Source organism: Athalia rosae, chromosome 7, assembly GCF_917208135.1.
Source record: "Athalia rosae chromosome 7, iyAthRosa1.1, whole genome shotgun sequence".
Lineage (NCBI taxonomy): Eukaryota > Metazoa > Arthropoda > Insecta > Hymenoptera > Athaliidae > Athalia > Athalia rosae.
This window is the reverse complement of record NC_064032.1, coordinates 13,566,955-13,590,634: the sequence shown is the minus strand read 5'-3', so window position 1 is coordinate 13,590,634 and position 23,680 is coordinate 13,566,955. Positions and strand designations below refer to the sequence as shown.

The following is a 23,680-nucleotide window of genomic DNA, read 5'->3' as shown; positions in this document are numbered from 1 at the left end:
AAAAAAGGCCGCGAGACATTTTTCAAATTCATCTTCTCTTTTCTTGTACTCACTTGTGATAATAATCGACGCTCTGTTTGCTCATGATGCTCCTCATTTCGCCTGGACTAGCCTGCTGTGTTAATGTCGAGTGAAAGTAAAGGGAGCATTTGGCTAGTATGCTATTTTTCAGCTTCACAAGCCATTGGTACAACGCAGGCTGCTGATTGGCTTTCAAAAATGTAGCCCCAAAGCCCAATTTCCATGACTAAAAATCAGGAAAACAAGAAAAAGGATCCAAACTGTATTCGCTAGAATCAAGGTATTGATTTTTTTGAATAAAATAATTACCAAGAGAATAATTACTAAATCCCACCTCTTTACTCTGCAGAGTTCTTTCCCACGCAGACATTCGAGTTTGGGCACCATACAAAGCCATCAGGGATGGTAAGAACCTCCAATTCTGAACCTCGATTTGGGCGTTTAATAGCTCAAGCAGTATTTCACATTCTAGACTAATGATAAAGTTGTCAAGGTTCACCAACGTTTTCATGTGCAAGGAATGCGAATAAATACTTTTGACTTAAAAAAAGAAATACATTGATAAAATGAAGCTAGATAATTTGGCATACGTTAAGGCAGTCTTGATGGCGATTAGTGACAAATGGGAACAGGACAATGAATGGATGTCCACAATTCCAGTCATGACTTGCAAGAGTTCTTGATATTTTATCGCTTTGCTGTTTATCCCCATACTGTACATCTTCTCGTAGCTATGCATGGAAATATCACACTCGTAAGTATACGATGGGCTAGTTAATAGGAACAAAAGAAGTTTTTTGCTCTTACAAATCTATGAGTTGTATTCTCGCAGTAACAAACTGGCATAGTTGACCAGAGACCTCTGCGACAGTTGCTTCGATTGCGTAAGTTCCTCGTGTACTTTCTTCTAGCCTCCGAAGATCTGTTCTGGATGATTCATATATTGCACGAAGAGAATTCTATCGGAGGTCGTCATATTTAGTGCTTATTTATATTATCAAAATATTGTATCGTAGATCAACTTACGTCTTTTCTCAAAAAGCCTTTATTCTTTGTGTGAAAGAAGCCTAAGTCTGCATATGATCTCTCCGCAACAGCAATTTGTGGCAAATCTGCAAGCAGCATACCCCACGCACCCATCTGCATAGATCGACATGATTCCTTTTCTTTCTCCTGAGGGATTACATGTGGTAGAGTCATAAAAGTCGATTAGGGAAACATATGCTGAATAAAAGATGACTAGATAATTTGATCAGAGTTGTTACAGTGAACTTAGTATTACTTAACAGCCAGTTTCTGAAATATCAAGATTACTATTTTACCACTGACTCCTTAGCCTTGTCAAAACATAGCTGTGATACTAGGGTGAAAAAATTGCTTAAAAATTCCTCTTCGTGGTCCATTGTAATAATTGTTTAAACTGTCTCAAACGAGCGAAAGTTTTCGTTCAACAAGTAGGTTTATCTTCTTTGCCCGCAAACGTTTGTCATTCGTGTATCCACGTTGTTGAAAAAATAACATAGCAAATTCAGGCTATAGCCAATAAACACGTGAATGTCAAATAGCAGACCTCCAAATCAGAGTAAAATTCTCTAACTTACCGGTTAGAAGACCGACACAAAACTTTGATGGAGTTGACTGAAGATTGGTATTGATGGTAACTGCAAAGGCTTTGTTTATCGACAGTTATGCGCATACGGCGTTGCTATTCGAATATAATACGATAATACTGATAATTGATCAACGATGAATGAATTCAAAAATGACATCAAAACCCAGACTCTCCATCTTGTACTTTCAAGGGCTTCAACTACGTCTTTATTCAGCCTTGACCCGGTTACCCAGATTAATGTAAGTTGAATTCTCATAATTATTCTTTCAACAATGTTCAATTACAAAGGTTCGAGATTTTCTCTTTGAATTATATTTTCGATTAGTTCGACTTTCGATTCTCTTCTCTGTTAAGAACAATCCGGAATTTCTAATTGTTCAAAAGCTAAAACCAGTGGATTCGCTGAATTAATTGACATTTTATGCGGACTTTATGCAAATACAGTTGACAGTTGGGTTACGAAATTGAGTTATCGATTCACGGAGCAATTTGAGATCCTCCATCTCGATGGTTTCTATACATCTTTCGCGGGTTTACCTCAACACGTATTACTGATTCTTCCATCGCTATCAATCGTTAACAATGTGGAGTACGCTGTCCCTTAGAATTCCATATTCTCTTAAAGACACGCCTAACTGGACTAATCTCTTCGGCGTGTACCTGTAATTAATCGAGTTTGTCTTTGTTTTTATCCGGGGATCCTTTCTACTCTCGATAACCAATATAACCACAAAGGACCGATTCTCACCCGCTTATTACCACCTTGTACCCGATTCTTGACCTGTTTTTGAACACGCACGTGTCCAACAATTGATAGAGTCTGGCAACAGTATCGTCTGGATCGAGATGCACCAGGAAAACCATGCAGCCATTCAGTGACCTAACTTTCAGTTTCAATTCTCCGGGTTTACCGGTCGGCTCATTTATCTGATAAGAAAGCGGCTCCTGCAGGAAGAAGAAAGATCGGTAAGTCCTAAACGATAAAAACAACCGTTGAAGCATCATTTTTCAGTTATTCTTTTTTTTTAATTCGGTTTTTACCGCAAATTTCCTATCCTGCAGCGTTGCAGACTTCGTTACTCGTGGTCTTTTTACTCCCATATTCGAGATAGTTTCACAATCAGAAGTGCCTGCAGCTTTACCCGACAGAGTTCTGAGCTTCGATAGGGATCGGATTTTCAATTTACGGCCTGGTAAACTTGTAGATCTTGAATAAGATCTTCGATTATCGCTGCATGTGCTTTCCAAGCGACTTTCAGAGGTTTGAAAACAATACCGAAGACGATATATTATACAATATAAAGCAAAGAGAAAAACGGTAGGTGACTTTTACCCGTGGGAATATCGGCCCGAAGATCGCTCCGTCGAATTGTTTTTACTAATTCCAGAATTTGAACAGAATCTTCGGGATCCAACGCGATTATCGTGTTTTATCTTGAACGTTTGGTCTCTAACAGAGATTTTGAATTCCGTTTCTTTAGTTGCCAATTCGCGCTTCTGATATAAAGAACAAGAGAGAACATGGGGTATTCGTGAGAAGAAATGAAAATGAAAAATGATATTCACCTTCTCCATGCGAGGCGTCAAACCGAGATCTGCATTTATGTGAGACTGTATATGGGACTCTGAGCAATTATTATTGTGGGATGCTAAAATTTGGGACCGTAGCTGCATCATCTCAGAAGATTGTGTTTCCTGTGAACTTTTTGATTTAGGTGACCTAGAACGTTTTATTTTTTCACATTGATTACCACATTTTTCCAATAATATCTAATTCCTCTGTACGCAGTATGCATTTTCACACACCTAATTGAGTTACAAGCAAAAAATAACGGTGGAACGGTCGGTTTAGGACTGCAAAAATTTTGCCTTTGGAGATTAGATGATGTTCTATTTCTATTCCCCTCCGGGGAAACGGTTTCCCCCGGGATTGATTTTCCCAGTCGATGACCCTGTCCCGCAAATACGCTACCGGGACCCCGAAAGACTTCTGTTCTGCGGTCTTCGACCTATTAATTCGAACGTCGATATTAGAGGTATGAATAGTTCTGCTGCTCGCGACATAATATATTCTCAGTCGATATCTGTAAATTTTTTGTATAATATACTTTGAAGGGAACTCCATTTGGGTAGAGTTTTTGAAGTTCGGTGGGAAAATAGCCGTCAAGAATATCCCGTACGAAACAAGCGACTCCTGCGTCTTCGTAGGGTCGTATGCAGCCATTTTGTACGACCAGACCATTCTTGTAGAATTTTAGAGACATGCTGGAGGACGTCTTTTAGAAAAGAAAAAGTTACCTCATTTATGAATCGGGAGAATGGCCTGCAGGATAATAATTAAGGGATTGTTGTGTTCTGACCTTGAATGATGCTCCTATCCCTTCTTTTTCGTGATGAACATGAACCTCACCTTCGCCAAGCGTCAGGTTCAACTTTTCGATATTCGCAATCAGCTGCTTATAACAGGTCTTCAAGTAGTCACTTCGCGAAATTAAAAACTCTCACTCAAAATGAAAGGGGCAAGAGAATAGGAAAAAAAAATCGACTTAGTACAACTTACTTATTCAATTTTTGTTCATTGCAGCTTGACTTGTGAGTTTTATTATCGTTCCCTATCCATACCAGTCCATAGTCAGCCAAGAATTTCTGTGAGGGTCGAGAAAGGATGGGGACTTAATAATGATGCGCATTCTTTGAAGAAAATTATAATTTTCTGCTCCGCAAACCTCCATTTCATAAATTTGATGTTCGAGCATCAAACAACGTTTGTAAAGGTATTCCGAATCTTCAACCTGCTTTCGTTCTTTCCGAATTTCTTTCTTATGTACGTTCTCCTGGCTTTTGAATTTCATTTCCCAGTCTCTGACCTTGAAATCACATGCGCACAAGCAGCGTCTGAACGATCATTATATATTTACCTAATAAAAAACTCGGGTTTTTTCCGTTACCTTTCGCTTAAGTCGACTGATTTCAGCATCTTTTTCAGTCAGCTTTGCGTCCGCTTTTGACATTATCACCTGCATTCGATGCATCTGACTTTCGGCAAGGTACAACTTCTTGCTAAGGACTCCCATCAAACCGCTTCCTGCATGCAGCAGCGTTGATATAGTAATTATTGGAACAAAATTATCGTTCTAGCAACGTCGTAAATAATACACAATTGCTCATTATTCGATAACCTTCTTCCAGTGCGCTGCAATTAGCTGCCAACAACAATTGTGGCGTCGGAATTTCTGCTGTTTTCCCCGCATTATTGGTATGATGTTTATTTTTCTCGTTCGAAGTAAAGCCAATGATCTGTGAACGAGAACTCGATAAGAGAAAATATTCATCGTGCTTCAAAAAATTTCTGTACTGGCGTAGAAAATGATTGACCCCCGCGCTCTGGATCATATTCGATTGAAGATTCGTTGATTCTACCGTCTCTCCGCCATTTTGAATTTCATGCTGCACCTCCGTAATTTCGTCCGAGGAAGTCGTCGAGGTAACTTTTTTCAACCTAAATTAATCACCATTTATGGTTATGCGTTCGGTTGCTGACTTGCTTTTTTATGCTCTTAAAACTAATATTTTATTTTCCATATTTTGACAGGCCATAAAGCGACCACAAGTTCGCATCAGGATTAATTACAAGTGATTAAAAAAAAAATACTTGTCATAGTTATTGTGTAGAGACAGATGTGGATTTTTGGGAATCTTTTTTCTCTGCGAATACGGTGAGTTATGATGGCTCATGGTTTTTTTTTTTAAATAACAAAAAGGAAGAGTAAGAAAACTCTGGAATCGTTGAACGCGAGTGAAACATTCAAGTTTATTTTTGTGAATTATACTGAAAAGTTTTATTGAGCCATGTTTGATGTAATAATTGGCATCTTATTATAGATACGATGAGCTGACCGGTCCACGAATTGCCGAAACTATTGACTCTCGTCTAAATTTCAAAATTGGACAATCGACTGCTACGATATACTATGTTCAATCGTGATAGTATACAACTTACTTCAAGGGACTACGTTCATAAAACGAGCAAAATTCTCAACTCCATATAGAAATGTTCGTGATAGAAGTTTACTCATGGTTGGTAAGGTCACGGACAGGTTAACCGGATCGATGATATGCAAAATTAGAAAGAAATGAAAAGAAAAAGAAATGCAACGTAACACGTGGCACGTGACGATACGTTATGGTCAATATATGTATGCGTAATCGGAATTTCAATCAAGAACATAATTGGAATTGAGGTACAGTAAATTAAACTCATGTGTGTATTACATCTTCAACATTATTCAGATTATTTGATTGGTCAGTTATTTATTATTACGGATGCATAGAAAATGAGTGGAAATTATATACTCCGCGCAATTATTCATATGATCGGATGCTATTATATATGCACTACTATGATTGAATTCATTTGTTTTATGATTACGTAATTTCATTTGCATTGGTAATGAATATCGTATATCGTGTCCATATAAATTAATGATCAGTCTTTAAATCTCTGGACGCGGATTATTGCGTAACCTATTGTAGATCACCTTTCAAAATGAAAAATTTTAACCGAGATAAATTCGTTTAGTCCAATGACCATGAGATTCAAAAAATAAAAATCTCCATCTCGTCATCTGGCAGAGAAGCTCAGCTCTCTTACCAATACAAGGTAGAACTTTAGTCCTACTTTAAGAGGAGGCCCTTCGATCATGCGCTTTTGTTCTCAAGCACAAATCTGCAGAGATTTTCTAGTTTAAAGAACGTGGCAACTTGAAACAGCAAAAGTCCCCAGCGTAATCTAAATCTACATAGTTATATGATAATAATGATAATAATTGTGACCACGGTGGGAATGATAATCGATTTTTATTTTTAGGGTTCCATCTGTACCATTTCACTCTTCGGGACTCAGAAGTGGAGGGTTCAAGTTCTCGTTAAAAAAGTGAACTGCGCGGAGTTATCTTCTCTCCTGAATTCCGTTGATAACTCGTCTCCCATCCGATCGCGTCTGCACATCCCCGCATCGAGGTCGCGCAATGCATTGATCGCTGGCGGGGTTGCGACGAGAGTGACGTCATTATTTTGACATCACGTGACCACAACGTTATAACTAACGTCTTTTGCTCCGTTAATGTGTCTCCTCGTGCAGCACCAGATACACACCACTTTAAAAAGCACTTCTACGTTCATTCATATCCTCTAAAACGGAACTAACGAAATACAACGTCAGATTTCGTCGTAAAAATAAAATTTCGACTATTCGCTATCGCCGAGTCCAAAATCTGTCTTACTCTCTCTCACATCATCGAATTCGCGTTGTTTTCCCCTGCACTGCTGTAGTACTTCAAAGCATTTCTCAACGCCCGAAGTGGTCGCATATGTAAATCGCTGCTAATCGTGATCTGAGTGAATTTCATGAAATTTACTTGTCATTTAAATGTGTCACCAGTTGTGCCGGTAGATAATTATCTGCGACGATCTTTCGTTTTCAAAGTTTATTTACCATTTCGGTAATCAGTCATTCAGTCAATCAGTCAGTACGCACAAAATTCAAATATTATCGTATCAGTTTATTGCTATAAACTCCTCCGTATCGTACCGGTTGTTGTAAAAAAAAAAAAAATAATAATCAATAATAGTAATAAGATCGAGCGAAATAAATTATCATAAAAAGCACTACTTTAATACATTACGTTATCACCGCATAAGTTATACATATATTTCCGAATGATTCCGAGGTCTACAAGGATTCGTGAAAATGTCAAAGCTGGACGTCATCGCCAAGGATTTTGGCGAACGTAAAAACGAGACGATAATTATCATCAATGAGGTGAGTTATAACAGTTTGTTTTTGAATAAATATATAAAATTGATAATTATGATTTTTGAACATGTGTGCATGTACTCGGTATCGTATACAACACATATGTTAATAAAATTTGTTGCCAATGTACTGCGCGCTGGCGTTTCAATTTGTTTGTTTGTCAATTTTTCCTCTTACATTTTTTAAATCTGCTGATGAGAATCGTTTTTCCCATACATTTCTATTCACGTGTACATGATCTGTATATGTATTTTGCAGGTAGTGTGAGAAATCGTAACAATATAAATAAAATTCTTGAAGGTAATCGAACTTACGAATCAATGTATACAATTTTCTTTTCGTTTTTTCTGTCTTTTCAATTAGATTTCTAATGTGTTACGTTATAATCGGCCTTATGAATTTTTACTTCCCGAATTTAGCCACATATGTGTAATACATTTTACAATCAATCTATTTCAGTGAAAATATTCCCGGTCGCATCATCATTGTTATATGTATGCTCCTAAACAGAAATTTGCTTGTAAATTTCTTCGAAGCGGCCATTTTCGTTTTGCCCCAAGGATAACCGGCCTCATCTGGTCATTAGAATCTGGGTTGATTATAAACTTTCGTATAAATATTGAAAGAATAATTGCATAACATTAATAAAAATTTGCAGATAAGTTTTTATGAAAAACTTTAGTTTCTACTTTTTGCTGTCAATTATTATTAGATACCGATTGCGATTCAAACGAAATATGGAACGAAAAATCCGAGGAAAAATCTATTCGATCGAGAAACTCATCTTTTTTATCTTATTTCATTCTATTTCATTATAATTTTTTTTTCACCCACATATAGCCGCTATCGCATCATATTTGAATTGAATCACTTTATACATATGTATAACAAGCGACTTCGACGGTGCGTCCGTTTCTTTCTTTGTTCCTTTTTTTTCTGAACCCTATTGAAAAAATAATCTTTTCAAAAACTTTTGAAAAAAGTTTGAAGAAAATAGATAATTATAAAATGTCGTGTATGTACTTTTAATAAAAAATTGTATAATTGTCGGAGGAACCGGTTTTCCGCTATGTATACTTATGTAATGAATCCATCAATGCTATATATATGCATATTACACGTTCATCCATATGAACAACAGCGTTGCGAAGAAAAAGACCAAAAATGGAAAAAAGCCAGGGAACGAAAAAAAATAATTCGTAAATCATGCAGTTGAATAAAATATAACAAATATTTCTTCAATAATTATAAAAATGTACGTACATACGATGATTCTTATCGATACGTATTGTAATTGATATTTATATCGTCACTATTCATTTTTCACGTAAATCACTTACATTATCGGTCTTATACACATCCTACGTATGCATATATGAAAAGGTATATGGTGACTGACTTATGTATACATAGGCCCAGGTGTACAAAGTTCGCGGGTATAACGAATGAATATGTGCATAATGTATGTATGTATATATGACATGTATGTATTTGCTACACACCTAGTTCTTGAATTGATCGATTCAAGGCCGAGTTATTCACCTATATGCACACCATATTTTATATACTACACCTATATATGTCATATATATATATATATATATATATGAGTAAAATATCATCACATTTTATGTACACAATATATACCTGTATGTATAGTTGTTTTATGTAGGACGTTATCGCCTACACACGTGTAATTCATCGATAACAGAAAAGTGCGTAAAAAAAGATATTGTGAAAGAAAAAAGAAGAAGGAAAAAAAATTAATAAAGAAGAAACTTCTGGCCCTCGTTGTACGTATGTGTATGTCAAAAAAAAGTGAAAAGGGAAAAGAGATGAAGAAAATGGAAGAAAAAGATATAGTAAACAAAGACGCACGCACAACAAAAATCGCGAGGTCAAGTCATGTCGACATACCCGAATTGACACGTGCCGCAATAATATACGTATCTATGTATACACATACATATATATATGTGTGTGTGTATTATGTACATAGTATAGGGGTCAAGCCAAAGCAGAGGTAATAAAAATCAGAAAAAAATACAAGAAAAAAATAGATATTAAATTCACAATCAATAATAGAAAAAAAAAACAGCGCTCGCGTTCATCTCTGGTTCAATACACTACTGTTATTCATATTAGTCCATCTCATCTCTGTATACTAATTAATTTAATATTTGCAAGAAAAAAGACAATAAATTTTTCCTTCGTAGTGTTTGTTTAATCGAAACGCAGTTAAAATTATATAACATGAATATAATTATAATAATCAAACGGATATCAAAAGATATGCAATCATTTTTTAATCTGTAACAAAGTTCTGCACTTGGTTAGAAAAAAAAAAAAACACCAAAGAGAAATAAAATGACGGCGGTTTCCATGCAACCATATACACGCAAGTATATGTATATCGTACATACATGGAAATGATATCTTATATCATGTTATATAAGTATAGTTTTTGCGTATACTTTCATAGTCTACATAATTCTATTTTTATGAATGAATAATCGTGGAATATGTATTATTATGTACCTATATGCAGACGTATAATGAAGAAAAAAATTATGTATAAGGTACATCAGGTTGTAGAACGACGTAAAGCACTATAATTTTTTTACCTAGCTAAATGGGAGAAGAAAAAATGGCGGTTCTCAAGGTAGAATTCTATGAGAATCATTTCGAACATTGATTTCATGAATGTTGCAGTGAATTTAATTACGGTCTCATAATTATAAAATATATCTACCTAGTTTATGTCGGAGTGTCGATGACAATTTTTTTTTTCTGTTATTTTCCTTCCTTCGAAGTAATTGATTGTGAGCAGAAAATATATAATTAATAGTATCACGCGAAGTTGTACAATATTATGTATTACATAGAAGTGGACAATTAAATATGTACATGTATATATCGTACGTATGTATCACGTGATAAAATTAATTATTTGCAGCTGCAAACGCTTACTTATATACATTCGTATAACATATAAATACTGTACATAGTTTGAACTTCTGTGGCTATATGTATTGACCTCGAGTAAAGAGGTTTTAATACATAAATTAATTGAGTTCATTCCGAAGACTGTAATGAACCCATCAAGAATAATTCAAACAATGGTCAAGATTTTTAAAAAATCTTACGCCTATTTTTACATTACAAAGATCAAAGGAGAAGAAGCGTTTGTGATCAATATTTTTTTTTTTTTTCTTACATGTACCATGAGCTCACTGGCGGGGATTTTCTTGTGTAAAGAATTCCTTTATGCATTCGTTGCAAGTAAAATAACAATTGAAGAAATTGAGCAATGCGTTATTTGCACGAATTCAATGTTCAGTACATGTATATATTTATTGTATTTTTACCCAGAACCGGTGTATGAAAAGATATCAATTATTCCTTTTAGACTTCTTGTTATTCGAATTATTTTTTGTTTTTACTTTGCTTTTAAAGCTGGAGAAAAAAATAATTCCACAAAATAAAATTCGATTTTTGAGCAAAATATAAATCATTTTTTTAATTGGGTTTAATATGCTTTTCTGACGTATTTTGACCTCGGGAATCCGAATCTGGAAGAAAAATTCATCTATCTCTAAAATTAACCGAGTTATCGCTAATTTTCAGCTTTTTTGGGTCAAAAATAAAAAATTTATTCTTTAGTCTATTTTAATGTAATTTGAGCTCAGGAATCCGAATCCGAAAGAAAAAATGATCTATCTTGAAAAATCACCGAGTTATCCCCATTTTTTCGCATTTTTTAGCATAAATTCGAGGATATCTCGAAGGGAAAAAATCGTAGCTCAATTTACTCAACGGATTCGTGTTCCTGAGGTCAAAATACATAAGAAAAGTGCCATACGATCAATTTTAAAAAATAAAAATTTTTGGTCAAAATTTGAAAAAATCGTAAGGGGTACCCCTTGGAAAAATCTCAAATTTTGGCCAAAATTTTTTATTTTTAAAAATTGATCGTATGGCACTTTTCTTATGTATTTTGACCTCAGGAACACGAATCCGTCGTCCAAATTGAGCTACGATTTTTTCCCTTCGAGATATCCTCAAATTTATGCCAAAAAATGCGAAAAAATTAGGATAACTCGATAATTTTTGAAGATAGATCGATTTTTCTTTCAGATTCGGATTCCTGAGCTCAACTTACATTAAAATAGACTAAAGAATAAATTTTTTATTTTTGACCCCAAAAAGCTGAAAATTAGCGATAACTCGGTCAATTTTAGAGATAGATCAATTTTTCTTTCAGATTCGAATTCCTGAGGTCAAAATACGTCAGAAAAGCACATTTAACCCAATTAAAAAAATAATTTATATTTTGCTCAAAAATCGAATTTTTTTTTGTTTCTTCACGAGAAATCTCACACTTCACTTAAAAAATAATTCCACCGTACCTACAGCGTGTGTTACCTGAGCGGGTATAATGTACATGTATGTCCGGTACACACGTGTGCGTTATACGGACCCTTAATTGTGTCGTGAACATTCTCATATTATACCTCCCTTATATTTTATCGCAACGGTCGTCAAACCTCGCGACAATGATGTCGAATAAAACGAAAAAAAATGAAAAAAAAAAACCGATATGCGTTTTGATGGGAACGAAAACACTACGGGTATAAATTGTAAGAGCACTTGATCAAATGAATGCTATTGAAGTAAGAGATCCGAAGAAAAGAAAATTGAGGAAACACAGAAATGACCACCACGTCTCTCTTGATATCTGGAGGCATTGTAAAATGTGTATGAATTTTGATTATAAATTTTACGCTAGTGTTTACGTTTATTCTGAAAACTGCCATTAGAAGATACTATATATCGCTAAAATAATAAAATATATACCTTTATATCGTCCTCGTTGATAATTATATCACTCGCCTCCAGTTTAGATGATCGATATCCATAGTTGTAACGACGAAAAAAGATTTAAGAAAAAAAGTGACTATTAACTGCAAAAAACTTTATGAAAAATTATTCAAATATCTTGTTAAAAAATGTTGTTGTACGGTAAAGAACAATTGATATAGGTAAGGCAAGTCTAAAAAGAGAGTAAAAAAGAGATGAATAAAGGAATATTTATTCTTTTCTTTCCGCGGTGCGATTATTCGAAAAACCGCATGCATATTTAAATCTGCGATTCTTTTTATACATAATAATAGACGCGCTATACTAGTTTTTTATGCACATATGCCACCTATAGACGTCGCTCATCGTATATGTTATAATTAAAAAAAAATACTTTATCTTTCTTTTTTCTATTTTTCCCGCAAATCGTACTTTGCGGTACGGATATAGTGTGCAATAGTAGATTATAATTAAACACGTTTTGTCCCACATATGTACCAAGTGATTACCGTTTCCTGTGCAGATATTAGAAAAAATAAGAAAAAGAAAGGAAAACGAAGAAATTTTCAAACGACACCAGAGAGACAGTGAAAATTTAACAAAATTCAACCCTTACATCTCGTTACTTGTACACGTATATCATTTCTCACGATCAATTACGTTTTTTAATATGAGTTAACTACATTTTTTTAGTGCATATATATACATGCAAGATAATGTAATCTATATAGGACATTCTCACATTAAACTCATTGCATATGTGTACTACATTGCGTGACAGTTGTACGTACGTACGTACGTACCATCAAATCTTCAGTTGTAGGCCGTAGTACGCCATATTGAATCGCGCGTACCATACAACATACGTGAGATCATTACCAACAAGTGTTGATTATGAAATATTCACGAAACCTCTCTCTCTCTCTCTCTCCTTAATTTCCCATTCTTTTATTCACATGTGTAGAAAATTATATGCCAAGTAAACATGCGGGAATGGGTTAGTTTTTCATTCTTCCCATTTTTTCTTTCTGTTATAAAACACAAAGTATACATTAATACCCGCAAATGTCTGTCCGAAAACCGGAAATTTGGTTCTATTACTGTCAATGTATTCCACCATTTTTTCCCCTCTATTTATTCATATATTTTCTGCTAATCTCACATATTACACCGACGAACTAGGTGTTAAATGTTATACCTATAGCCATACCATCTTATACGTTCAGTTTTCCCCGGTTCATTGAGCCCAAAAATAAAAGAGAAAAAGCAGCGGGAGACATTAACAATTAAAATATTCATTTTATGTACGTATATAAAAACGCCTCGTTTGTAATAATCATTTGTCAAAGTTTTTAACACATTGAAATTTTATTCAACGATAAAAATCAATTTTATATTCTATAATTTAATCAACGAACCAAAAAAGAAAAATAACACGAAACGAATGAATTTGAATGGAAAAAAATTGATGAAAAAAAAAAAAAATGTAAAAAAAAAAACTAACGAACATGCGTTATAATTATAATGCATAGTGTGTAGCAGTGAAGAAATTTTTCTTCTAATTGTAAAACACAGAAACATATAGTATATATACATTTATATATATATAAATGACTGTATTACATACGTGTAAGTATATTTAGACATATATCTACACAAAGTTGGACGTTCCCGCGAGTCGGTTAAATCATTCTCGCCGCGATTCGCGTTGATACAAATACGCGTTGTAGATCGATGTTGGTGCGTTCGCTTGGGGAAGGAAAAACGAGCTGAAGAGAGCGGTGTAAAATCATCAAACAGGCCAAACAAGCTAGCAGCTTTTATACCCGCGGCAGTTAGCTAACTCCTCGTGGTCTACCGGTCTTTTAACATTCTCTGTTCCGGTAGTTCCAAGTGTGATCGCGAACAAGCTTCACGTGCAATAACGAAACTTTGTAAAACAAAAAATAATCAATAATCAATGAATAAAAAGAAAACCACAAACAAACAAACAAAGGTGCACCCTATACATATAATTATACCTACAAATATATGTTCGCGTCACAGTATAGAAGAGGAGGTCGGTCAGTTGTCACCTACCCCGACGATCTCGCATTATTGTTGAATACATATTAATTATTAAATTATACTTAAAATTATTATAATTGTTAATTTGAATGCTCTAATTAATACGTATATCTTTACGCGTGTCATCGCGAGTGAGCAAGGTGTCGCGTTGTGCTGTATAAAAATTATAAGAAATTTTGCAATCGTGTGTGTATAAGAAGAGAAAAAAAGAAAGACAAATTACAAATTTTTGGTTTTCATTTTTTTTTTTTTGTCCGTTGGAAATTCTGCGCGATTACAATTAATGCATTGGAATTTGGAGAGTTGACGTAAGTCGAATTTGTAATTTATGTCATATAATTGCAGGGGGCATATATTAGATATACCTATCATTATTAGTCATATATAATATAATATGTTACATAAAAAATTGAAATACCTCCAAATTTGCCGGTATGTCTACTTTGCACATAGTTCTTTCCGTGCGCTGTACCTAAGTATACCTAATTCGTCCAAAAATTCTATTCTATTCCATTTTTTTTTTTTTTTTCTTTTCAAATCCTCGCAAAGTTCACCAGAATGGTCGGCGTGCGCGAGGAACGGCGTTGTTCAATCTGACGTAATATAATGCAATACGGACACCGTACAAAAAATATATATATGGAACATTCCCAGAATTCCACAAATTGTAGGCGATTAAATTAATAGAAGAACATTATGAAGAGATCGTGAGAAGCATATTGTTCTGAAAAGAAGGGCGAACGTTCGACCGACCGAAAGGCACATTCTTGCATGAACCTCGATCCTCATGTACGAATAGAAATTTAATATCCCCACATTCTCATCGTTCCTTTTCAATTTTTATATTATGTCATCATTTCATTATTTCTTATATTCATTCCTTACTATATCGTTCAACTACCGGAGATATTTTTTTTCCCAACTGCATAATGTATTCATTTCCCTTTTTCATCTTCTTTTCTTATAATAATATTAATAAACAATTTGGAACGATATTCAACCAACGGAGAATCGCACTGTATCTATCAATTCATGTGTGTTTATTGTGGATTCAAATTTCAAATTATACGTATGCAATACCGATTATTCGATATCATAATACAATACGTGATCATTTTCACAGCCGACCGTTTCTACGTATTCATTGGGATGTACATTAATGATAATGATAGCAACGATAAACATTATGACAATAATATTAGTTGTAGAAAAAAAAAAAAATGATCAACTTAACGCGAATGCCAACATTATATGTGATGTGCTTATGGGATAGTTTTTCGTCCGATTGGCAGACGTATAATAACGTTTTTCTTCTTCGATTTTCGTTTTCTTCTTACTGATTTCACGGACGGAATTGCGTAATAACGGATCATATAATGTGCAATACAAGGTTTCGATTTTCACATACGTCGCGTAGCGGTTAGGCGAATTTTAAATATCATTTTGCAGGCGGTATATCTGCAGTAACGCATTATTGTTATCGTTATTATAATCATTATTATCAATTCTTTTTGAAAAATCAGTGAAATTCAATATAGGTATAGGTATAGGTTGTTAGAGGTATATCGAGAGAAAAACAGCGGTATTATTATTACTTGAAATGATTGTTTTCATGAATCATATATGCATAGGTAGTTATTTAAAAATATAAGGCAATTAATACACATGTAGATATAATTGAAGTATAAATTACAGTTTGGCGGTATTGAGACAGAAAAAAAAGTGAAAAAATAATCGAAATAATAAAAATTCTCAAAGTCATTTGCAGTAACTGCTTGCGGTATTTTCACGGACTATACGTGCCATACATACATTTATAATATGTATAATTGAGATTGTACACTTCGCATACGACGTCAATAATCGTGCCGAGTTGCAGAATTGCAATTGCAGTTGGATCGCAGTATGCGAGCCGTCAGCTTTTTCTTTTTTCTTTCCTTCTTTCTTTTTTTCTCTCTTTTACATTATTTTCCTTGCTCATAAATGCTGATCATTTTATTGTCGTCACGATGATACTATAGGTACAGGAATACCTAATCATAAATTGTGTCGAATCGATTTAGTTCACGCGCGCGTTTCTTCATTACATGCCTATGCGTATTAAAAAATCTATTATTCTTTTGTCAAAACTGTTTCAGATTCCGAATACTCAGTGATACGGAAGAAATTTGATAATCGAGGAACGCGTCTTCGTTTCACCGAAACTAAAACTCTCGACGAAACGGAGTTGACAAAAAACAACGAGAAACGAACGAACAAAGAAACGAACATCATGGAAAATCCACAGAGGTATATAATTGTACACATACTCCAATGATCTATCATAATCGGTCATTCTCTTTCATTGAACGCGACAATTCCCTCGGTAAAACTACTTTGCGCTGTAAAAATATCAAGCAACGAAATTTGTACCTCACCCTCGTTATTACTACACTACCTATTTTCACATGTATGCAATTGTATGAAAATATTGGCTATATTGATCCTTTCGCGACGTACGAATTGACAAAAAAAAAAACAACTTATTTGTGTTTTAGGTTCGACGATCCATCCTGCATCTACAAACAACCGTCTCCGTGGAGCCTTCGAAAGTTGGCAGGTGAGTTATCGAAATTAAGTTTGTTCTCTTCCGTTTATCGGGTGAAATACATGAAGACCACCTCATACTCGGATCGCGAAACGATTATACGCCATTTGGATAATGGATGGAACTTTTTCATTTTCGTTTTTTGCCATTCCGATGTTGCAGACATGGTGCCGGCAAGGGTTGTCCTCTACATGCTTTCATTTTCGGGTTTTTTGGTATCATTTGTTATGAGAATGGATATAAACCTGACGATAGTGGCGATGGTTAAATCAACGTCGAGTACTCCAACCGACGTAAACGACAGTTCGATTGCGATTCCGCACTGTTACGTTGCTGCACCAAACACTTCGCAATCCTTTGAAAATACTTCATCAATCCGTCCTGAAGAACTCGGTGAATTTGACTGGAGCCCCGCAATACAATCGACCATATTGGGTTCATTTTACTGGTGTTACATCCTATCGCAAATTGTCGGTGGTGTACTCACGCAATATTTTGGTACAAAGACAGTTTTTGGTGTTTCTCAACTTCTCACCGCCATTTGTAGTCTCCTGATGCCAACTGCTGCCGATCTACATTACGGTGCCATGATTACTCTCAGGAGCATCCAAGGCGCCGCTAGCGTAAGATTATAATTATTTAGATTCTAAATTTATCTGGTTTTCATTTTTTTTTCTTCTCATTTTGTTATTTTTCACTTGCAAGAAAGATCAGCTTTATATTCCTATGTTCATAATTGATTATTTCGACGATTACTCAATCAATCTGATATGATTGAAATTTCATTGAGGCTTTGTTTCGACTCTCGTCTGCCTACCTTTTCTTTCCAGAAAATAAATTTATCCCAGTTTGTTTTACGCTTTTTTCGTATTTTCTTTCTCTCATCTAGGGTTTAACGTGGCCAGCGATGTACGCGATAGTCGGTCATTGGATACCCCCTGCTGAACGTTCCAGATTCATGTCATCATTCCAAGGTAAGCGAACGTTCCGGAAAATTAACTGCCAACTAAAAATGTTATTACTATTGTTATTCTTCTTCTTCTTCTTATTATTCTTATTATTAGTATGGTTGTTGTTGTTGTTGTTGTTATTATTGTTATTATTATTATTAAATATACATATGTGTATATACATTATTTTTCGTGTGTTACAGTGAAACTTCCATACTTCCATTTCGCAATATGTTCTATATCTATATATATATATATCGCATTATAATACATTGAGATGATAGAAAATTGCGCTGAATCAGAAAATTAAAAATTAAAAACTGAAAAAAGAACCGAAAGAGAGAAATAGAGAAATAAAAATAGCAGTCATTCGTATTTAGCGAGTGACATATCGTTTTTCAAATTCTTATTGCAAAATTATTACGAAATATCTGTATTATAAATTCGGTCGCTACTTTTTGTGATGATTATTTCAGATCGTCGAACTGGATCCTTATGTAAGCGTGACGCAGAACGTGCTGGAGATCGTGAAAAAATATTTGAAAAAAAAAAAAACGAAAAAACAATTCTTGATAAGAAAATATGCCGAGAAAACTTAAAGAAAAGAAAAAAGCAAAATGAAGAAAAAAAAAATATATATATTTATAAATATATGTATTTATCGTATACATACATGTACGTACTGTATATGCGTCACGCGAATGTAATTGGATCCAACTTGCGAGACGTTTTTAATTACAGTACGAAGAAATGAAATTCTAACAACAATTATTTAATTTATTATTCATGCACGGTGGAGTGGAAATAGTAAAAAAATAGACGAAAGTGTCAGTTATCGATTCTAGCTGTTGACATTTCTTTTTGGACGTACACACTTATGATTATATGTTCAGTTGATAATATCTGACATATATGTATATGAGAATGAATATCGAAAAAAAATATAGATTTTCTATTCCTTTATTTCTTCATTTATTTATTTTTGGCTTCTTGCAATCGATAACTCACATTTTTGCCATGTTTTTTCATCAGATTCAGCATCAAATTGATGTGCGAAAACCTACATTATAACTCAGGGTTCTTCACACAATGATCATACCTGAATATGATACGAGGTATGATGATATTAGAATTGATGCTGATGCTGATGATGATGATGATGTTGATGATGATATACATATAATAATGATAATGAACCACAATAGTAAACGATGTGAAATAATATGTGAATTATTAGGTATATTGATATACTCTATTTATATTGATATTGATATTATGGTTTAGCATTTGGAGACGTTTGCATTCGCGGGGGACCAATATTGGGGTATACTCAACATCGACCGCTCAACAGCATGAGAATGGCCGCGAGTATACTTCCTACCGTGGCTGCAAAATATTACAGCCGGGGGCCCAACAAAAATATCACATTCATTTTCTTTCTTTTCATCAATTGATATTACATATATTTATATACGTATAATATACATATGCTATTGTTCACTGTGTAAGATCCATATAACGCATCGTTTAGTATACATATACATATACTATAGGTATACATATTATATGCAATATAACTATATTGAATAATATCACACACCATACAAACATACATATTCATTATAATCAATATATATGTGTGTATATATATATATATCAGATTACGTTATGTAAACTCTAATTACTGCACATAAGTCAGTTTGATTTTTTTCATTCAACGTTAAATCCTTAGGTTCGTGTTCACAAGTCGCTTTTAGGGCTAAAAGTGTCTGACTAGTATTTTTATACGTTGAATTTCCCACGAGGAAAAATTCTAGTCAGACACTTTCAGAGCTAACAGCGAGTTGTGAATACTTTTCTTTCATCTTTTGAAATATTACCATGAGCTAAATTCACACAAGAATATAATCTATTATTTTTTTTTTTTCAATTTTTAATTTGTACTTTCGTTATTTTTTTTTGTAATGTGACCGTGCCATATATTTTTTTTTCTTTTGGTTAAACGCACACTGAACTATAGGATTGGCTTGAAAGATATATATACACACACATATATATATATACACATATACTTCAATTGAGTACGATATATTAGCTATCGTTTTCAGGTCGAACGGATTTCCTTTCCTTTTTTTTTTTTTTTTTTTTTTTTTAAATTTATCTATACATTTTTCTTTTCCTTCATTTGTTTCTATATTGTTTTTCAGGTATAGAAGTTTCATTGTCCTACCATTTATAGCTCCAATATAGCCATTATTGAAACTCATTCGTCTCATACTAAAACTTCCATTGAAATCGCTTTGCAGAAATACTTACGACGAGTTTGGGACCCACCATATTGTTGACATGCAGCCGTTACGAAAAGTTGGATCGTAATAGGCTGGAGATTACCCGCGCGAAAAGTGCAGCCTGACAAACGACAAGCGCGGTCATGTTTCAGCTTGATCTTCTTCCTTCTTCCATCACTACGACGTAATCGGGGTGAGCTAACGCCTAAAATTTAGATTATCTATATTCAGGGTTCAGCATCGGAATCGGGCTGACTTATCCACTATGCGGATTTATCATCGCACACTTCGGATGGAGAGTTGTCTTCTATACTACTGGAAGTATCGGAGCTGCATGGTGTGTCATTTGGTACTTCTTTGCATTTGACACTCCCGCATCACATCCGAGGATATCGCAACAAGAACGAAGGTACATCGAGGGAAGCGTTGGTGAACAAGTTGTTCTCGGAAGCGAGGTGACTAGACTACATAAAAATTTGTTCAAATTATAAAAGTTACCTCACAGGATGGATCGATCTCAAAATCCGTTCAAATATTAATAATCATGAAATTTGAGTACCGAAAAATACTCACCGTTCATTTTACTGCCAATGATGCAAACAGAGAACAATGGTGACCTTGAATTTTGTGTCTTTTACCTCGAATATAATTTTTAAAGGAAATGCCAGTACCTTGGAAAGAAATTCTCACTTCTTGGCCGGCCTGGGCCATTGGGATCACAACGTTTGGGAGAATTTGGGTACACTACGTTTTTATAATACCAGGACCAACTTACATGAAGAGTATTCTTGGATTCGATATCCAGACGGTAAGTAGAAAAAAAAAAATAACAATCAAAGACAAAATCGGATCGGAAAACAAAATTTGTTTTCAGAACGGCATCATGTCGGGTGGTCCCTTCATCTGTAGCTACATCGCTTCGGTCGCATTTTGTTACATAGCTGATTTTCTAGTCACGCGACAGATAATTTCGTTGTTGAACGTTCGAAAGATTTTCACAGCTTTGTGTAAGTGAAAAACGATCTACTCGACCCAAATTTTTTTCATGATACTGTTGTCAAATATTACCTTTATGACGAAATGATTTTTTCTTCTTTCTCACAGCTCAAGTCGTTCCCGGCATTCTCTTACTTTTGGTCGGATACTTGGGTTGTGATATAGTTCTTGTATTGCTCGTATGGTTCACAGCGGTAACTTTAATCACAGCAGCTTATGCCGGTGCCATGGCAAACATCGTCGACCTTGCGCCGAATCTGGCCGGTAGGAAAATAAATTTATTAAAAAATTTCAACTGCCGCAATCATTTCTCCAAACACACCCTCTATTACTTTCATATTTTCAGGTCCAGTTCTCGCCTTTGCTCAAACAATTCACATGACCGCAAGTTTTTTGTCGCCGATTGTAGCCGGCGTCCTCACGAAGGACCCTGTAAGTAAAAAAGCCGTATAAATGGCGATCGTTACGACACCTTGTTGATAATTCCGATGCTAATAATTCGTTTCTTTTTTGTTTTCAAAAATATTTTCTGCAGCAGTCGTTGGATTCCTGGAGACAAGTTTTCGGTCTTTCAGCCTGCATAGCCTGCGGTACTTACGTAGTGTATCAAATATTCGGGTCAGCGGATATTCAAGCCTGGAATTATCCGGATAAAAAGTATCCACAATCTGTGAGGGAGGATTCCGAACCTCTCAAGGGGTCACCAAACTACAAAAACGGCAAAATCGTGCCCCCCAGGTCGATCCGCTTGTCTCAAGAAGCCTAAAACATTGAAATAACTGTATTAGAAAAACGGAAAACAAAAACAAACCAATAGTGTATTACCTCATGGAAATCGTACCTATATATATATTATTGTTATATGATATTACGATATATTCGAACATTAATTAATTAGCCTCAATAACGTCAAGAAAGCGAAAAACAAACAAAATACAAATGAATATATGAATAAAATTAGATCACCTATGTTCATTGTAAATTATGTATAAGTATAGATATATCTATAAGTATATCATAAAATATAGTATATACAAATATCATATTTAAATAATACGAAGAAATATTTTTTATGAAGTAAAAAGAAGAAATGAAAAAAAAGAAGAAGAACAATATTTCTCTCAGGAATGGTTGATTAGTTGATACATACATATATTAATTTACTTCAATTGCAAAATAGTTTTCACTGATATCATTATACCCATGTGTAATATATTATTGATTTAGGCCTTGAAATGAAAACATCAGATTTATCGAGTCTCGGAATGTAATATTGTAATATGAAAACAGTATAGAGAAAAGTTATTTATACATTTATAAATTTAATATATAGATTCAATTGAGGACAAAGTAAAACAATGTAAAACAAATTTCATCGGATCCTTCTATGCATAATATACCGCCTTTATCTCGTGATATGAGTACATTATACATGTATGTATGAAATGATGATTAACACGTGTGTAAAATGTTTCATCAGAGTGTACCTATATTATAATTTTACGCGGTATAAAAATTTTCTTCTTCTTCTTCTTTATAAATCGATCGAGTACGTAATATTACATGATTAATAATTTACTGCGTTATTCATAATATATATTTTGAGAAAACTGGCTTTTCTCCATGTATAGTATTAGATTTTAATCATCAGAGTAGACGGGGGGCGGAGGGGGGGGGGGGAGATGATTGAGCGTGAGGGTAATTAACCTATATTAAAAATGAAAAAAAGAATAAGATACCTGTAATCAAACACCAATTATTAATTATAAATTAATTAATAATATTATGCGTGAAGTGAGGCGTGTACTTTTCAATATCAAGTTCCTCGGTATTTCGGCAGTTCCATCTATGTATACATAATATGTATGTATAATATGATGCAGCCGAATTTTCTTTCCCTGATGAATTTAGAAATGCGGTCAGTGCGTTACTTGAAAAAAGAAAAATGAAAAAAAAAAAACATTCGATAAATAAATGAATACCAATTGGAAAATGAATAAAATGAATAAAATAAAAACGCACAGTTCGGTCGCGAGCGACTAACTCTAATTGTAAGTTTCAATTAAATAATATTATCTGTGTGCAAAATTTTCAGTACATAAATATGTGTACCAAAATTTCTCACAGAGCTATACCTATACAGTTATACATACGCAGATGATGCAAATATTTGAAATATATATAGCGGTAACATGTACAGTAAATAATTATGTTATATACCGGAAATTAATTACACGTGCAGGATATACATAATATATACATATGCCTTAATAGATACGATGTATACATGCGGCCGGTTTAATTTTTCAATACAGCTGAACAAAATGATGGGGGGAAAAAAAAGAGAAGAAGAACAAAAACAAAAAGATTATAGACAATCTATTACGTGAAGTCTGTCTCAATTATACAAACACATAGGTAATTGATTATGATAAATTATATGATATTATTAAAATTTTAGATCAGGCGCTGAAAAATTATTGT

The 23,680-nt window shown here is 34.2% G+C and overlaps 3 protein-coding genes and 2 long non-coding RNA genes across 14 annotated transcripts; 2 read left to right on the top strand and 3 right to left on the bottom strand.

Moving 5' to 3' along the window:
* Positions 1 to 53: 53 nt before the first annotated feature.
* LOC125501793 (KICSTOR subunit 2-like) lies at positions 54 to 1,578 on the bottom strand. 2 transcript variants are annotated; one of them, XR_007279453.1, is made up of 6 exons: positions 1,344 to 1,578; positions 1,048 to 1,194; positions 829 to 948; positions 612 to 752; positions 356 to 494; positions 54 to 247 (listed from the first exon to the last, which is right to left on the bottom strand). XR_007279453.1 is itself a non-coding variant. In XM_048658619.1 (6 exons), exons 1-6 carry the CDS (start codon positions 1,422 to 1,424, stop codon positions 255 to 257), a joined length of 696 nt encoding a protein of 231 aa, XP_048514576.1. In that variant the 5' UTR covers positions 1,425 to 1,577; the 3' UTR covers positions 54 to 254. The 2 variants fall into 2 exon arrangements, 1 of the variants encoding a protein (XP_048514576.1); XM_048658619.1 differs by having other exon boundaries at positions 54 to 290; positions 829 to 980; positions 1,344 to 1,577.
* A 44-nt stretch (positions 1,579 to 1,622) lies between these two features.
* LOC125501798 lies at positions 1,623 to 4,963 on the top strand. The gene is made up of 5 exons (XR_007279460.1): positions 1,623 to 1,872; positions 2,451 to 2,599; positions 4,218 to 4,407; positions 4,620 to 4,741; positions 4,823 to 4,963. It is a non-coding gene; the product is annotated as an uncharacterized LOC125501798 (long non-coding RNA).
* Positions 2,185 to 8,800, bottom strand: LOC105688007. 7 transcript variants are annotated; one of them, XM_048658596.1, is made up of 13 exons: positions 5,286 to 5,517; positions 4,813 to 5,132; positions 4,582 to 4,718; positions 4,360 to 4,500; positions 4,194 to 4,279; positions 3,994 to 4,114; positions 3,742 to 3,909; positions 3,440 to 3,642; positions 3,200 to 3,353; positions 2,967 to 3,130; positions 2,675 to 2,885; positions 2,382 to 2,578; positions 2,185 to 2,293 (listed from the first exon to the last, which is right to left on the bottom strand). In XM_048658596.1, the coding sequence occupies exons 1-13, from the start codon at positions 5,366 to 5,368 to the stop codon at positions 2,203 to 2,205; spliced, it is 2,076 nt and encodes a 691-aa protein (XP_048514553.1). In that variant the 5' UTR covers positions 5,369 to 5,517; the 3' UTR covers positions 2,185 to 2,202. The 7 variants fall into 7 exon arrangements, with proteins under 7 accessions (XP_048514553.1, XP_048514554.1, XP_048514555.1 ...); XM_048658597.1 differs by having other exon boundaries at positions 2,967 to 3,353; positions 4,813 to 4,930; positions 5,009 to 5,132; XM_048658598.1 differs by lacking the exon at positions 5,286 to 5,517 and adding an exon at positions 8,712 to 8,800 and having other exon boundaries at positions 2,967 to 3,353.
* LOC105688008 (sialin) lies at positions 5,737 to 23,567 on the top strand. 3 transcript variants are annotated; one of them, XM_020853568.2, is made up of 12 exons: positions 5,737 to 5,874; positions 6,501 to 7,454; positions 16,514 to 16,664; positions 16,913 to 16,974; positions 17,125 to 17,585; positions 17,852 to 17,936; positions 20,432 to 20,655; positions 20,859 to 21,008; positions 21,075 to 21,207; positions 21,305 to 21,460; positions 21,543 to 21,628; positions 21,732 to 23,567. In XM_020853568.2, the coding sequence occupies exons 3-12, from the start codon at positions 16,648 to 16,650 to the stop codon at positions 21,960 to 21,962; spliced, it is 1,605 nt and encodes a 534-aa protein (XP_020709227.2). In that variant the 5' UTR covers positions 5,737 to 5,874; positions 6,501 to 7,454; positions 16,514 to 16,647; the 3' UTR covers positions 21,963 to 23,567. The 3 variants fall into 3 exon arrangements, with proteins under 3 accessions (XP_020709227.2, XP_012259429.2, XP_012259431.2); XM_012404006.3 differs by lacking the exons at positions 5,737 to 5,874; positions 6,501 to 7,454 and adding an exon at positions 14,058 to 14,683; XM_012404008.3 differs by lacking the exons at positions 5,737 to 5,874; positions 6,501 to 7,454 and adding an exon at positions 16,049 to 16,396.
* LOC125501800 lies at positions 17,482 to 21,620 on the bottom strand. Its single transcript, XR_007279462.1, has 2 exons — positions 21,269 to 21,620; positions 17,482 to 17,968 (listed from the first exon to the last, which is right to left on the bottom strand). It is a non-coding gene; the product is annotated as an uncharacterized LOC125501800 (long non-coding RNA).
* Positions 23,568 to 23,680: the final 113 nt, after the last annotated feature.